This window comes from Epinephelus fuscoguttatus, linkage group LG4, assembly GCF_011397635.1.
Source record: "Epinephelus fuscoguttatus linkage group LG4, E.fuscoguttatus.final_Chr_v1".
In the NCBI taxonomy this organism is placed as follows: domain Eukaryota; kingdom Metazoa; phylum Chordata; class Actinopteri; order Perciformes; family Serranidae; genus Epinephelus; species Epinephelus fuscoguttatus.
In genome coordinates, this window is record NC_064755.1 from 20,528,525 (window position 1) to 20,545,094 (window position 16,570).

Here is a 16,570-nt window from a genome sequence, read left to right on the forward strand (position 1 = left end):
TTCTGACAATAACGGCTGTGCTCTGCGCTGTGAACTCTGGTGCAAAATGCCCCCTGTGGATAACACTGAAGCAGATGTAACTTGTTGTTGTGACTGTTGCCCCCCTGCGGCCGACTGACCTGGGCACGAGACAGTCGGCCCGCTGCAGAGTGGTGGCGTCCAGCTCAAACAGAGAGGCAATGTCATTCCCATGGGGAACAGAAACCAGCGTGAAAGCAATCTTCTCTGCCGCTTGATGCTTCCTCTTGGAGAACAAAGTATCTGTCTCATTCTGCAGCACACAAACACGAACAGACACAGAGAGGAAGTAGAAATTAACGTCTGCAGTGTAAAAGTTTTACAGCACAGACAGTGAGATCGTTTATCAGTACTCAGACAGTGGATTTTATCTTGTCTCTACAAATTTTATACAGTACATGTCCTTTCTATGTGCTGTCCAAATTAGGGCTGCAGGAGTGCAAAAAATCATACTGCAAACATTTTTTGAGACACTGTGATATGAGTTTTGATTTCAGGAATATAAAAATGATAATAATATGATTTATGCTGGGGTCTGTACCAAACAAGCATCTGAACCTGCCTCAAACTACCTATTTTGTTTATTAACCATCACGAAACTCAAAATGTTGATACAATTAGTCAATTAATTTATAAGTCAATCAACAGAAAATTAACCTGCAATGCTGTTAATAAATCATTGAATCTATTTTCAAACAAAAATGTCAAATATTTAATGGTTTCAGCTTCTTAAATGTGCTGATTTGCTGCCATTTTTCAAATTTGGTTTTTGAGCTAAAAAAAAGCAATATAGTCACACTGGGAAATGGGTAATTACGATATTTTTTTTTCACCATTTTCTGATATTTTATAGACAAAATAATTGATTTATTTATCAGGAAGATAATTTGCACACTAATATATATTGATAGTAATTAAGAATAATTCCATCTCTACTAAAAAAGATCGAGAAAAAAAATAAAATATAAACATTTACGTAGCCACAGCAACCAAATATTTGTCTTATGCTGTGACATCAAACATGATAACTACGCGGGATACTGTAACAATAAGTATTACAATAACCTACTCAGTTATTTCTATGTCCACAGACTGATAAATAGTTAAGTGCCAACAGCAGTGCACACAGCAGGACAACACCTCCTCTGACCTTCACGTCCTGCAGCCACAATTTTAAACTGCACTCACACACTTTATATTTCACATATATCATATATATGTCTTGCTACATTCTAAAAAAAAAAAAAAAAAAAATCATATAAATTAATTGAATCGTAATGTTGAGTATTAGTGGGTCTATGCGAGGCTGATCTCAGGCCAAGCTGCCATATCTTTCCACACACACTCACATAAATACTGATAAGTGAGCAAAACTGTTGATAAAATCTATAATTAAGGGCGGACGGATGTGAGCCAAACTATACTGTCACAGCTTCTTACTCTAATGGGGTATCAAATTACACAGAGATGTAGCCATAGAGCCATGACTTCTCTGTGTGGTGTGTTAGACACTGCGGTATGTAGGCTGGTACAGTCTGCGCTGTGCAGATGCAGCACATAATGGCGAGGGTTAATTTCTCCCACTGTTCTCTGCATGTCAATGGGAAGCTCCCCAGAGCTGCTTCCACGCCTCAGCTTCTCTATCCTCCCACTCCTCTCCCCCTCCTCCTTCTCCCACACCAACGCCCCCCCCTCTGCTGGTGACTCACCCCACCAGCTTAGCACAGGCGAGTGGAGCAGAGCAGACAGCACGTCTGCCTCCCCTCCATCCCCTCTCGCAGGGCACCCCCACACCCAGACGTTATGTAAGGAGCCCCCTGTGTGTCTGAAATTCAGCATGTGCATGAGAAAGTGTGTGAGGCTGAGAGAGTTTGTGTGCGTGTTCCTCGCTCTGCCAGAATACAAATGTGCAAGGTAGCTGAGAGCTGAAAGAAATGTCTAGATATAGATTCAGACTTTGTGTGTGAGTGTAAGAGAACCGGCGGTATTGCATAACCAAAGGATAAGGAGACAGAGAAGGGCCCAAAGTTGGACAGACAAGCTGTAACTGTTGAGATGATCGCTGTTGCCGTTTAAACAGTGAGTGCAATTACATGGACATGAATAATTTATGAGGCTGAGGTTATGATCATTTTCGGAATATGGTGTTAGCCTGAGCACAAAGAAATCGGGTTTTCATTTTCCCAGTGTCTTTGGAGTACTCCAGCTAGCATATTTGGGTTTCTCATAGACAGGATATAGGGTTTACATGCTCAAACACACATAAACGTGATGCTCCAAAAACCAAATCAAAACTGTTATTCATGTCCATGTAAAGGCACTCATTGTAATTGCTCTCAAGTTCTTTTAAAATGTTACCTTAGAGTAACCTCTTGGTTGCAGCCAGCCTGAGGTCTGAGCTGTATGTGACTCTGCAGCTAAATGTGCTTGTTTGACTGACTCACCTCTCCTTTGGGCTCCACCGTGTTGTCTTTGAATTCAGGGTTCACCTGCGGAGAAACTGACAGTCAGTCACCTAAAATATAAAAAACAATCTGATGATAATCCTGTCAATATCATCCCCATCACCCTAAAATGCATACTGTTCAACAGCAGATGGGTGATAGTGGCCATATCAATGGGAATACTGCCACCTACAGCACATCACCTACAATCCCCTTCAACTGTGCTTATTCAGACACTGCAAAGTAAATGCTGTCAGTGTGGAAAACATGTGATGCAGACAAAAGATACTTTCCAAAATTACTGAGGAATTAAACACAATGATTCACAGCTACAAAATTAGATGGAGGCATTACAAAGGCTTGAAGGTGATTTCAGGTAAAATCACAAAGTCCACACAGCAATGAAAGTGATGGGGGTAGGAGAAAAATTTAATATCACACATTCCAAATATTGGAGAGAGTTTGCTTGAGATATTTTCTATCCCCGAATAAATATGGGACATACTACCCCTAAGTGAGAACTAACTGCTGGAGAGGAAGTGGAGAACTAACAGCAACCTATACTCATACCTCTTTCCTCTGCCTAGTCTTAACGCCCTTTTGGGACGAGGTTAAGAAAACAATACAATTCATACCTGATTTTAAAGAACCCTTACAGATAGAAAACATACTTGGAGTTAAATCATGTGGACAGATACATCAGAATGAAGTGTGTGGAAGCCATGAAGCAGGTGTCAAGGATGTAGAAAAGTCCAGTAACACCTAAGCTGAATTCATGGATAGCAACAATAGAGCAGATTCGTCAAATGGAGAATTTAACTTTTACAGTGAGAGACTAATTCGAAAAATGGAACAAATTATATCCCAACAGCAGAATGCACAAAATGAGACAGGTACGATTCTACACCAATGATGGCAGACCCCTCCCGTACCCTGTATTCAGAGTAAGTACTGCACCCATCAGGTTGACGCTATAGAGTTCCAATTAAATACAGGAGGAGATACCTGAATATGCATAAAAACTCTTTCATCCTATCAGTGAATCTCCTAAACTCTGGACAAGAGGGGCGTACTATGTGTGTATTTTTATGTGGCAGACTTTACATCCAAGACAGATTCCATTAGGGACAAAGTAATCTTGAATCTTGAATGACAAAGGGTTAGAAGTCAAACTCACCTCAGCTGCGAGGTAATTCCCAGTCGCCAGGTGCTTGAAGCGGAAGAGACTGTTCCACTGGCCGGCTCCGCCTCTACAGGGGTCATAGTGCACAACCTGGCATAGAAACACAACATAAGAAGGAGCATCAGTTTCTGCCCATCGTTTGGATGTTTTCTGTCTCCTGCAAGTACGTGTTTAAGTGTCAGTCTGCCTCCAGCTGGTCTGATACAGTGCAGAGGGACTTTCTCAACATTGTTCACAGTGTTCAGTTTATGTCTGTATGGATATTACTGTACAACGCTGCTCATTTATTGTCTGGTTTTGTTTAGCAGACAGCACCGCTCCTTGTGGGATAGGACCGATTCAAAAGCAGCCGGAGGATGACTTATTTTATTTGGAGTGGTTATTGAAAGTGAGAATATTTCACACACCAAATGAGTTGCAGTTTAGCCTATCACTGCAGAGTCAGAGTGAGTCAGAATGAGAGTCACCCTATGTGCCAAGTGCAACAGGAATTTGTGTTTGTCATACTGGCGCAACAACATGTCAACAACTGATATGGTAACATAAGCACTTCTGGCACAAAAGGCAGAGGGACAACAGGAACTTCTACTTAGTGCAGGCTGATAAAGAGGAACATCTAGTACAATAGACAGTGGATTACAAAGAGCTAAAAGGTTAAAGTGGCAGACAGGCAGACAGTATGTGTCAACAAAGGGGAAATTATGGTCTGAATGTGCGAGATAATGGAGCCTAATTATGACAAAACTGTAAATTTAAGTGCTTAAAAACACAAATTGTTGATTTATGTTTAGTTAAACTGAGCTGCGCAAAGCTTATGATTCAACTCGCTTTAGCAGAATCCTTTATTTTGTTGATGTATTGCTGGTTGTTATTAAAGGGGCAACACATATTTTTCAATTTCATTATGTCTATGAATTGCACTCAGACCAAAAAGTCCCCAGAACATGATAAATGAACACGACTTCTTTCTAAAAACAATGATTCTACTGAATCAGCATCAATGATGTGCCTAAAATTAAAGAGACACGTTGTTATTTCCTGTTTGTGTTTCACCTCGATCTCCCAGAGAGCCTTGGAGCTGGTGGCAGAGGTGGCAGACTGTCGCAGTGTGGTCCTGAGAAAGACGTGCTGCTGCTTCTTGTACTCGTCACAGGTCAGAAACTTCTCCTGCTCGGCGTGGAACAGCCTCACCACGTCTCCCTGACAGAGGACGCAAACAGAACATGATGCTGCTGCAAGATAAGTGCATGCTGTTTGCTCTGAGGTCATGCAAACTACATGCAGTTGTGAGAAATAGATGCACTGAGGAGGCAGGTCTAAAATCAAATGAATGATCTCCTGTGACAGAGTCATTAAACACACAGTGATTGAACGACTTGAAGACAACTTGAATATTTAATTTCTGCTAGTTTCACTAATTAATTATCTTTTTTTCAGGTTTATTGTATATGTAAATAATTGATAATCAACTCCTTTACAGCCTGAATCCAACATATTATTAGTGAAAATAAATCACCCTATTCAAAACCTATTTACATAACATTAATGACTAGCTGTTACCCATGAATCCTTATGCAATTATGTTCATATTTTCATATATTCACATACTGGCCAATTAGCTGTAATATTATGTCAAGTATAAGGACACTGCTGTGAGCCACAATGAATTGTTTTGTAACTTTGTGAGCAAGAGACTCTGACACACTGTCCACCTCAGAAACGACCAGCTGAAATACAGAGGGAGAGGCTAACACCTAATTATGCTACAAGCGCTGCTGGCTTAGTGGAAACAGGCAAGCACAGACAAGAGAAGACCTGGAAATATTTGGAGAATCACCTAAAGTGCAACTCAGTTTTATACAATATATGTAGTAGCTCTTTTTCAGCTAAGGGGTCCCTGGCCTGAAAACTGTTAAAGACCCCTGCTTTACAGTTCATGCTACAATAATAATGTTTTTGTGTTTAATCCACAGAAAAAGTAAAATAATAAAAGAGATGAAGATGATGATGATGGCCAGCAGGTCACTTCATGAGTGTCTAAATCAATTAGTTTACTCTGTGGCGTCTTTTAAAAAAGAAGAAATAAAAAAAAAAAACAGACCTAAAAGTGGTCACACAACATACCCCCTTCAGCACATCTTCCCTGTAGTCGCTAAACTTCATGAACAAGGTGACCTTCCAGCTGGTGTTACAGTTAACAGCATTAACCTGCAGCGTGGAGCAAGAGAGTCAGAGAGGAAGGGGCACACACAACACCAAATTATGATTCTTATCATACACATACACAAGCTACATATAATCTTTAAAATCCTTCAAAAATGCAGTTTTAAAAGGACTACGATGATACAGTATTTCATTAAAGACTATTAGATAAACTAAAGCTTGAAGACAAGCTACAGGACAGGTATCTGAGAATAGCCGCGTGTTTCAGCACTGATAAAAACAATACGGATGAATTAGTCCCACCTCTTTGCAGCCAGGGTTGTCCAGCAGCTCGATGTTACTGGCATGAAGAGGCTGCCCTGCGTTCACTGGCATCAGCACCACCTTGTCTCCGACCACCACCTTGAACCCAATTAGAGACAGTCACATCCCAGCACAGGTGGAGACACAGGGTGATAAACTTCCAGACGTGTTCAAATGGATTAAACAGGAAGTAAGAGTGTCCATGCAAGGGGCTCGTCTAAAGTCTGCAAACATCCCTTTATTTAAGGAAAAGGGTGCTATGTGCATCAGCAACAGGCCGCCTCACATGAGCTGTTCACAGCAAACAAGTTTATTCATACCGTGGTGAGTGGACATGAATGCAGCATACAGAGGTATGGTGACTGGAAAGTACACTGCCTGTCATTGTATCATCACTTGCACAATACATGCTCTCTAACCCAATCTAATAGACTGTACACAGTATCTCATGTTATCCAGCCACACACAAGCGCACTGTGGCGCCAGTAACGGGTGGCTCGTCACACTTATTCCAACGCTGCGCTGGAATATGTAAAAACATTGCAAATACAATGAAGCAGCATCAGTGACAAACAGTAGATAGAAGATAACAACCGGCTGGATGCTTTAAAAGCTCAACCTAAGAGACTAACATGCAATGGGAAGGCTGGTGTATCCATGCTTTTTACATCATACTCTGTGTCTGACCTAGTAATGCACAAACACCATGCACAATCAAGAGCAATACCTTTAACCATAGGATGCTAAAGCCAAAGGGGGAAGGACAAAATCAGAAAGGTTACTGGGACACGACGAACAATGAACTGACAGATGACAAAGTCGGACATCTGATGTACTCGTAACAGAGAGCAATGACACGTTTTTGTACAGTGCTTTGTGTCTATAGAAATGTGGAGTGAGACCTACATTATCTCCTTCGCTGCGGAGCTTCCAGAAGGGCTGAATGTAGAACCAGGAGCCCTCGTTCCCGGCCGGGTCCAAAGAAACCCGCATGGCATTCTTCTCAAGCAAAGCAGGGAGACGCTTGTTCACCGTCAGGTACTTGTTACTCTTAATGTGCAGGAGCTGAGACAGAAGAGTCAGAGTGTTTGGATAGAACAAGCACAGTGGTGGAGCAAGTATTGAGATCCTTAACCAGAGGTACTCATACCACACTATAAAAAATACTTGATTAAGAGTAAAAGATTTAAAACATTTAAAGTTTTACTTTAGTAAAAGTATGCAAGTGTAGGAAAATTTAGTTGGTATATAAAAGGTACTTAATGCAGAAAATGCCTCTGTGACTGTTAGACCAGTGGTTCCCAACTGGTCAAACAGTCACAGTTCAATTTCTCCTTAGTCATTAGTTCAAGGTCCACACAGTTTAATACATTCAGCGTCATACTTGTGCTTGGCCATGTTCTTGAGCTAGTTTGCCGTCTCTGTTAAATAGCTGTCCATTTTTAAGTCACACTACAGCAGGAAATAACATTTCATTAAACATTCATTAAACATTAAAAACTCTTTGCCGAAAATTCACTGTGTATAAAAATAAATTGTGTTCTTGACAAGCTTGACATGTCTGTGAGTCACTTGTGGTCCATTCAGAGTGGATCCTCAACCCACTTTTGGACCGCGACCCATCAGTTGGGAACCACTGTGTTAGACTATCATGTTTATATTAAATATTAAATAATTCGATTATTACCTCCGCCAGGAGGTTGTGTTTTCGCTGCTGTGTGTCAGCAGGATTACGGAAAACCTACTGGCCCAATTTCCATGAAACTTGGGGGAAGGTCATAGCATGGGCCAAGGAATAACCCACTAAATTTTGGAGTGGATCCAAATTACAGGGTGGATGCACAAATTAATTTTCACTTTCATTAACAGTGTGAGGCATTTGGCCTTGGCAGAGGTCTGCGCTCTTCAAATGCCCTTCCAGTTTTAATTATCAATTCATCTCTTGATTATCTCACTCGAATAATTGACTGTTTGGTTTTTAAAATTTCAGAAAATTCCTATCACAATTACCTGGAACCCAAAGTGACACCTTCACAATGCATGTTTTGTCCAACCAATGGTCCAAAGGTTAAAGGGACGGTTCAGCCCTAAATCAAAAATACATATTTTTCCTCTTACCTGTAGGGCTATTTATCAGTCTAGATTGTTTGGGTGTGAGTTGCCGAGTGTTGGAGATATCAGCCATAGAGATGTCTGCCTTCTCTCAAATATTACTCAACTACAACTGGCAACCGTATAACAGTGCAGAAGGAAGTGTGCTGCTACTGCTAGCTCACCTAGCACCTCTGAGCTAGCTGACGTTAAGAGCCCAGCTGAGGAGGACGCCATTAATAGCTACATCTCGTGCTGTCATAAGCACAATCCTCCCATGAATGAGTAGATGCACACTTCCTTCTGCACAGTGATACAGCTATTTACAGTAGAAAATAGTTCCTACATGAAACTGTTCACAAGGTATGTTGATTATTTTGAGTAACTGGGTCATAATTTCTGGAGAGAGACATTACTGTGGAGTTTTTCAAATGTAGTTTGTGAGCTGAGTAACTTCTGATTCCATTATATTTGAGAGAGGGCAGGCATCTCTACATTTGAAACGTTCAACATTCGGCAACTCACACCAAAACAATCTAGATTGATAAATAGCACTACAGGTAAGGGGAAAATATGTCATTTTATTTTGGGGTGAACTGTGATAAAGTATCCTATTTTAGAGTGCCAAGTTAACGTACTTAGTTACTTTCTACGGCTGTACAAAAGTAAGAGAAAATAAACTATCCAGCACATTTCCTATTCCATTTAACAAACAGGGGCTAAATTATATCAGTGTTTTAAGTCAGCTCTAATAAACTGCTCATTGAAAAACGCCTTTTTACTAAACGATCAGTGGAGACTGCCTTGAGCAGTTTTTTTAATAGCAGTTAAATATGTTGTGGCTTTTCTCAAAACAAGAGTCTATCAATGAGTAAAACCAAATACCACCATTGAGGACTTTTACAAAATTGCCTGAGGTATTGGGGGGTTGAGTTACAGTAACACAGCCTTTGTAAACAAGGAAACCAAAACAAAGCTCTTGTGTGAGGACAATCCGACGCCGCGGGTGTTTGCTGAAGAGACGGGCTATACCTGGATGACATTACTGTATTTCACAACTTCTCCGAGCAGCTTCTTGTTCTCGGACTCGTTCTGCTTCTGCTCCAGTTCCGCCGCATCCTGAGTGACGAGACAGAGATTTACTAAAGCTCTGTCGTGCAAATGACAATAGAGATCTAGATGCAGATAGTGATCTTTAAATAGAGGCTCTACCTGTAACTTCTTAAACAGGTCTCCCTGTGTGTTGTTGTTCCCTTGTTTTCCTTGTTTGGCCTTCCAGAATTGCTTCTGGGCTGAGTATCTGTTCATGGGACACACCTTGAAGAGGCAATCTGCAGAAGAAGAGCACACAGGAGTCACTCTCTGTGAGTCTGGTTAAGTGCCACTGCAGGGTCTTTATGTGGTGAGACAGCATTTTTGAGGTTAATGCTTACTTACCCACCAGCGGCCTGTGGAGTCACTTAAACACATACAAGCTCCTCTAAAACCACAATGTTGTTTTAAACAACACAGAGCGCAAAGGATCTGGTCAGCCTGTGTGTGTGTGTGTGTGTGTGTGTGTGTGTGTGTGTGTGTGTGTGTGTTTTTGTGTATGTAAACACGAACTGGTGCGACTTGTATATTCCCACATACCTCTGAACTTTTTGGGCGGGTTGGCCAGGTCGCCAGCATCAGGCTGGACGACACACCTGTCATCGACAAGCCTGCAGAGAGGAGGACAAAATCACCATCATTTCTTCAAACTTTAACCTTTATGCAAATTGACCAGTAAATCACTCGCCTTAAAAACAACAGCCACACACTGTAGCCTAAGTGTGATCCCAGTCAAATGCAAATCTGCAAAGAAGAGCCTCAGACTGCTATTATAACCCATCATTTGAATATTCAGTTCAAAACCACACTGGCTCTACAGCGGATTGGCCACCTGCAGGATCAAAAGCTCAGCTGGCAACACAAGAAAGACTGACGGCTCTGTTCACCATCACACCCATCTCCTGAGAGCTCTCCCACTACCTGGATTGATGCTCTGAACATTTCTGGATATAGCTCATCTAATTTAACATCACTTTGATCTCCAATTTCCAGCCCAACAGGGGGGATCTGCTCAGTCTACTTTGTATTGAGACAGATGAACCGGGGTAGAATGACAACCAGGTTTCTGCAGCTTTACATGGATGCATGGAAAGAATATCTAATTACATGTAACAAAACCAGACATCAACGTGGTGTGTACAATGACGCTTTGAGAGTGAACATTATACTGGTCATTAAGGAGCTTCTCAGTAAGTGCAAACTCTACTTTTGGTTACTAAAGCATGCATCGACTGCAAAGGGCTGCTGCCACCAGAGGAAACCATGTGGTTTCTGTGAAGGGTTGATAAGACGACATTCGAGGGGTGTCATCCAGTCGATAACTGCCATGTTTCCCACATCCTAACTTTTTATTTGCTAGTTACTTACTATTTCACACACGAGAGATGTGTCATTGACAGGATTAGTAATGCACAGTGGGTTATTGTAATACACACATTTATCAGACAGTCAGTTAGACTTGTGAAGCTGATGACAGATATCTAGACTACCTGACAGGCATGAAATAACGTTGCACAAGAGCATTACATAAACGCTGTGTGCACATGGTTAGTATTCATTTAAATAGACTAATTTACCACATTCATGAAAGCATGTATTCATCTGTCACATCACATTATGCATCAGTGGGACAGGTGAAGATGAGTAATATCTGATGACATGAAGTTTGTCGTGTCATTGGATGGTTCAAAGGAGTAGGTCTTTAGAATATTCAACCCTGGCTCAAAATGGGTTCCTGCAAAAACAAGAAGTTAAAGCTACAGTTGGTAACTTCTATGAAAATAACTTTGCGTCATATTTGCTGACACTGTCACTATATTCTGAAAATAGTATATGAGACAGATAATCACTGATAAAAGTCCCTCCTCCTCTTCCTACTGCCTCTGATGGCATTTGCCATAATCAACTACAGTTTACTGAAAACACCCAACCAGAGCCGAGGAGTCTCTAACGCATATGTCAATCATGGCTTGTGGTCAGACTTGGCAGGACTGATCAAATATGAATCAAGATTCTGTTACTGCATTGCCTATTTCTCGCCTTAAAGGAAATGGCCACTTTAGAATGAAAATACAGACAGTACTTGCTGACCCTCATGCTGACAAGAAGTCCAGTGTAGTTTTTTAATCCACAAAAGTTCGGGGTATCGGAGGATAACAGCTAGCCGGAATAACAGCTACATCTGAAGTGCATGGAACCCACATTTTGAAAATGTAATAAAACTGTGCTAATGCATTTCAAAAAAACATCAGAACAGCTTGTCCATTGTAATCCAAGCGCCCTGAAGCCGTGGCATGCAAAATTGACTTGAAAAGACGTAATTTACTCCACTTTTATAGCATCATTTCTCACCGTGGTCAGTTAGCCTGCCCCGCAGGTTTGCTGTGTTTACATGGCAACTCGCGCGAGACCAGCTTGGCACTTGGACGAGCTGTTGTGACGTTTTTGAAATGCATTAGCTGAGTTTTATCACATTTTCAAAATGTGGGTTCCATGCAGCTGTTATTCCGTTATCCTCCGATACCCCGAACGAGTTTTGTGGATTAAAAAACTACACTGGACTTCTTGTCGGCATGAGGGTCAGTAAGTACTGTCTGTATTTTCTTTTTTTTAAAGATTTTTTTTTGGGCATTTTGCCTTTAATGGACAGGACAGGTAAGTGTGAAAGAGGGAGAGAGAGAGAGAGGGGATGACATGCAACAAAGGGCCACAGGCTGGACTCAAACCCGGGCCGCTGCGGCAACAGCCTTGTACATGGGGCACCTGCTTTACCCACTAAGCCACCAATGTCCCTACTGTCTGTATTTTCATTCTAAAGTGGCCATTTCCCTTAAATGTTTTCAGCAACATATTTTAGTGTACTGTTTAGCTGTTTCAGCAATATGACAAAAGTCATTTTGTCATATTGCTGAAACACTGAGGGTGAGGGTGCTTACAAAAGCTGGAATGGCAGACAGTCCATTATTTAGTGAATTTGGAGGAGTGAAAGCAGGCAAAACAACCAAGACGGAAGAAAGAACAGGTTTACCAAAAGAATACCTAAAACATCAAAGTCACTGGGGGCCTGAGGGAGGAGGGGAATGGGGGTATCTTTCTGTCTTGTGACTCAAATACAGGTCTGGCTGCAGTCGTTAAATAGAGAGAGAAAGTACTGAACTAAATTCTTGAACTAGACTGGTGATGTTTTAAACAAACTTAATCCACAAATCTGAAGTTACACCTGGTTTTAAAGTGTTATTTAAGACTTCACTTAGTCCTGGAGTTCTTAAGTGCTATATCGTAGGCAACTGGACTTGCTTGAGTTTCTTGAAGATGTTTCGTCTGTCATCCAAGAGGTTTCTTCAGTCCAGAAGTGAACTACAATATAGCAATTAAGATTACCATGACCTGGATGATGGAGAATCTTCACAAGCTTAGTCCTGGAGTAACTAAAATCAAGACCAGGCTCAATATGATGAACCAAATGTGAGATAATCTGGTGCAAAAGCATTCTTCAGTTGAGAGCTAGGCTTATTTCATGCATTAAAAAAAGTTCTCTAAGGGCGAGGGTCACAGTGTTTGAGGAGGTTTTCATGTGTGCAGTTCAGGACACACAGAGTTTGTAGGTTGTTTGCAGTTTTACAGTCATATATGACTTTATACCAGAGATATGTTGTAATTTCAAAGAAGGGCTGGGTCATATGGAGAAAATCAAATGAAACATTTGACCAAATACCTTGATATCTGATATTATGACAATATTGTAGGGTTGACTCTTATTGTATTGCACCTATGTTATTATAAAGTCTAAAATCTATGACAACATCCAGTGTCATATCAGGATATCAAATATTGATATACTGCCCAGCCCTGACTTCAACCTACTGGAATAAACTCTCTAACACCAGCTATATCAAAGACTCTGCATCATCCCATTCCCTTAATCCCATTTGCACCACAGGCCGAGTTGCACAAGCACATCCATTCATCCTGTCCACTGAGGAGAAACATAATGCAATGCACAATTCCTCCAATTCATACAAAGCTGGCAGCCCTGCCTAAGTGAGCTGAGCCATTTCCTATTTATGCCACGGTTCTTGATCAGTGTCAATCCACAGGCCGTGTATAATTTCCTCCGGCTCCATATCACAGTTACATCTAAATGAGACACAATAGAGCCCAACAGGAAGCAGAATCAAGTGCTAAATGGCTAAACAGGAAGGTTCGCTGGAAATGTCCCTCTAGCTCATAAATAAGTAACCTTAAGTCCGCAGAGAGCCGGGCCGTAGTTCAAACAGAGAGGCTTTGACGGTGCCTGACTCTCCCAGCCAGTGCGAGAGTTTGCTCTCTAACTGGGTTAAACATGAACCAGTGATACCAGGCTGGACACAGAGTAGCTAATTTTAGCTGCTTTGCTTGTCTTGAGCGGATTGAGACAACAACGCAGAGAAAATACAGCATGAAAATGCAGAGCAGCAGGTTTGATAAGTTTGTTCTGCTCAGTGTTTTCTATAGGAAAAAGTAAAGGCGACAGAGGAATGACTCATCCTTAAGAAAAGTAAAAGATTTTATAACCAGTGCCTGTTATTGCATGTTCAAACGTGCTGATAAAGCTGCACAGTAATTTAATTGCGTCACACGCTTCCTCAGTAAATGTATCATGTCATTATTTCCCTTTGTGTGGAACACATAAATCAAGAGGAAAACAATTACATACAAAAACACTTAGATAACCCCGATACATATGACTCAAGTAAGAGGATTATTATGGATCTCCACAATGAACTGTTCTGATAATTAAAAATGTGTCAAGGCCCAAAATCCGAGGAGTCAAGGTCACTAATGGATCTGGATCAGGGAGTGTTTGCAATGTAAGGTGTGTGAGGATTTTATGTTATCCAAAGCAAACAAGGGCATGAGCAGCCTTGTGTAGCCGAGGTTACATTGTGCTCACAGGGGCTGTGGCTCAAGGAGGTTCCTGCAGGGTCTGTCGCTCTTTCTCTCCGGGCCTTGGTGAGCTCTGGCACAGCACAGCCAGCCTTTGATAAAATGTTCAGTGCTCCTGTCAAACTACATGAGTTATTGAATCGCTGATAAGAGTTCCACTGCTTTGCTTCACAACAACAAGAGCTGTGAACAATCGCCGCTGTGCACTTTTGCTTTTTGAAATTTACAGCCCCTGTGTGTGCTACTGCTGCGGCGGCTGCTGCTTACATTTGCATTGGCACAGGCCTTTACATCTGAGCTTTGCAGCAAAAGAATTCAGGTTGGTTGTGTGCACTGCTGCAGATAGTGAGGCAGGGAACACAAACAGGTTGTAAGTCAAGGTGCTAACATGTTTTAGCTGACGTTTGCTCCAAGATCTGATTGCTTTGATCCTCCACAGCACAGGGCTTTAAAGAAGAGGCTTTTACATAGAGAATATTCCAGCTGTCGTGACGTTTCTGTCTGTAAGAGGAACTTAAGGGAGAAAAGGGAAAGAGAGAGAAAGAGAAACAGAGTGAGGAAAAGGGAGAGGAGGTGGGTGGGGCGCGTTCATTCCTCAGGGCCAGTCGATCTTTCCTCGCTTGTTGTGTAGGCTCAGAGGCCAGAGTGCACCTGGAACCGCCGGGGCATTTCACCTTGCGCTGAAGCTTTTGGCTCAGGGGGAACTACAGGCAGACAAACTGCTGGTGGCAGTTTTTGCACTGCTGTGTGAAGAATGACACACTGAAAAGCAGTTTCCATTACACCTACACACAGCCTCAAATATCAGACTGACAACTGACAGTATGAGCTAAGACATATTTAAAGCAGGTCCCAGACTCTTTGTAGTGGAAATGAAGCAGCGTGATGCAAACCTTTGTGATTAACTGAGTATGTTTATGACCAGTCGGCGATTATAAGAGATTTCACAAAAACGCAAGACTGATAAAAGGTCTGACAAAACTTATCTTGTGGGCCCTCAGATTTATTTAATGACCCATTAAATTGGCTCCATCCCCCTGGTTGGTAACCAATGCCTAAAGTGATAGCCTACTGCAGGGGTTGGCAAACTTTACCATACTACTTTGAACTGATAACAATTTTAAAAACATTTGTCTGGAGCTGCTGAGCCTTTGAATAAAAGCAACACAGCCTATTTAGTCTAAATTAGGCCATTAACATCTCTGATAGGTCTAAATGAGCACTCATTATTATGATTTACCACTAAGTGTATACTCTGCAGTGCACTATTCATGATTATTTGGAACTTTAACTCTGCAGTGTTGGCAGTGAAAGCAAGCAAATCTGTTCACGCACTATTAAATTCTCTTTTTTCCTCTAGACGTTTCCTTTTTAGGATTTGGAGTCCATAGCTGGCCTAGCTAGGGAGACTTTAGACTTGCCAGCGCTACTATGGTTCGGCAAAATTTAGAGGAAAAGGCACCAGACCGCAGACAAATGTCGCACATTTTAGTGGACAAAATGTTACAACTTTCTTTAAATTCGGTGCATAGTCTACACAGTTCTTTAGGCCTACAACAATGATACATTAATTAGAGCCTATCCCAGCTGACACTGGGCAAGAGGCAGGGAACACCCTGGACATGTCACCAGACTATCACAGGGCTGACATATAGAGACAGACAATCATTCACACTCACATTCACACCTATGGGCAATTTACCAAATAACCTGGCCTGCATGTGTTTGGACTGTGGGAGAAAACCCACGCAGACACTGGGAGAACATGCAAACTCTTCGAACCGCCCACCCTGGGTTTGAACCAGGAACCCTCTTGCTGTGAGGTGACAATGCTAGCCACTGCACCATGTTTTCCATAATTAGATTTTGTTGTCAAAGCCACATGAAGCCATTGGGAAGGGGCCTCAGATCTGCAGGTTGTCTACCCCTGGTCTAATGACTGAATCTGAGAGGACGCTCCAGAGCACTCCAAATCAAGCTTGGCCTCTGTAGTATATTACACAACATGGAAGACAACAAGAACACCTTACACTAAACACAGAAATCTTTTACTCCTTTACTCAAGTAAAAAATATAGACGACATTATCAGAGAAGAGAATGCCAAAGATCTGTAGGGTCACTAAACTCACAGACAGAATCCAAATATCTGTAAATGTCTCTTTATTCTAACTCCAAGTGAATGATCACATACTGATGATGCACCATCATTCTGCTCAGGACCCCCCTGACACCTCCTCACGCCCCCCTCTGGGTCCCCGCACCCCAGTTTGGGGCCCACAGCTGAAGCAGACCCGCTGGTAAGCATTTGCCCCGGTCTACCTGGGTAACACGCTGCTTTGCATTCCTGTT

The 16,570-nt window shown here is 41.9% G+C and overlaps 1 protein-coding gene across 2 annotated transcripts in view; it reads right to left on the reverse strand.

Annotated features, from left to right (window-relative positions):
- itpr2 (inositol 1,4,5-trisphosphate receptor, type 2) overlaps positions 1–16,570 on the reverse strand; it is an 82,065-nt gene that overhangs the window by 64,852 nt on the left and 643 nt on the right. For both annotated transcript variants that reach the window (XM_049573547.1, XM_049573548.1), the window contains exons 2-11: positions 9,835–9,905; positions 9,415–9,533; positions 9,235–9,321; positions 7,018–7,176; positions 6,112–6,210; positions 5,770–5,853; positions 4,699–4,845; positions 3,640–3,735; positions 2,463–2,507; positions 120–271 (exon numbers count right to left, since the gene is read on the reverse strand). In XM_049573547.1, the coding sequence (XP_049429504.1) occupies positions 120–271; positions 2,463–2,507; positions 3,640–3,735; positions 4,699–4,845; positions 5,770–5,853; positions 6,112–6,210; positions 7,018–7,176; positions 9,235–9,321; positions 9,415–9,533; positions 9,835–9,905 (1,059 nt within the window). The remainder of the gene's footprint in view (positions 1–119; positions 272–2,462; positions 2,508–3,639; positions 3,736–4,698; positions 4,846–5,769; positions 5,854–6,111; positions 6,211–7,017; positions 7,177–9,234; positions 9,322–9,414; positions 9,534–9,834; positions 9,906–16,570) is intronic.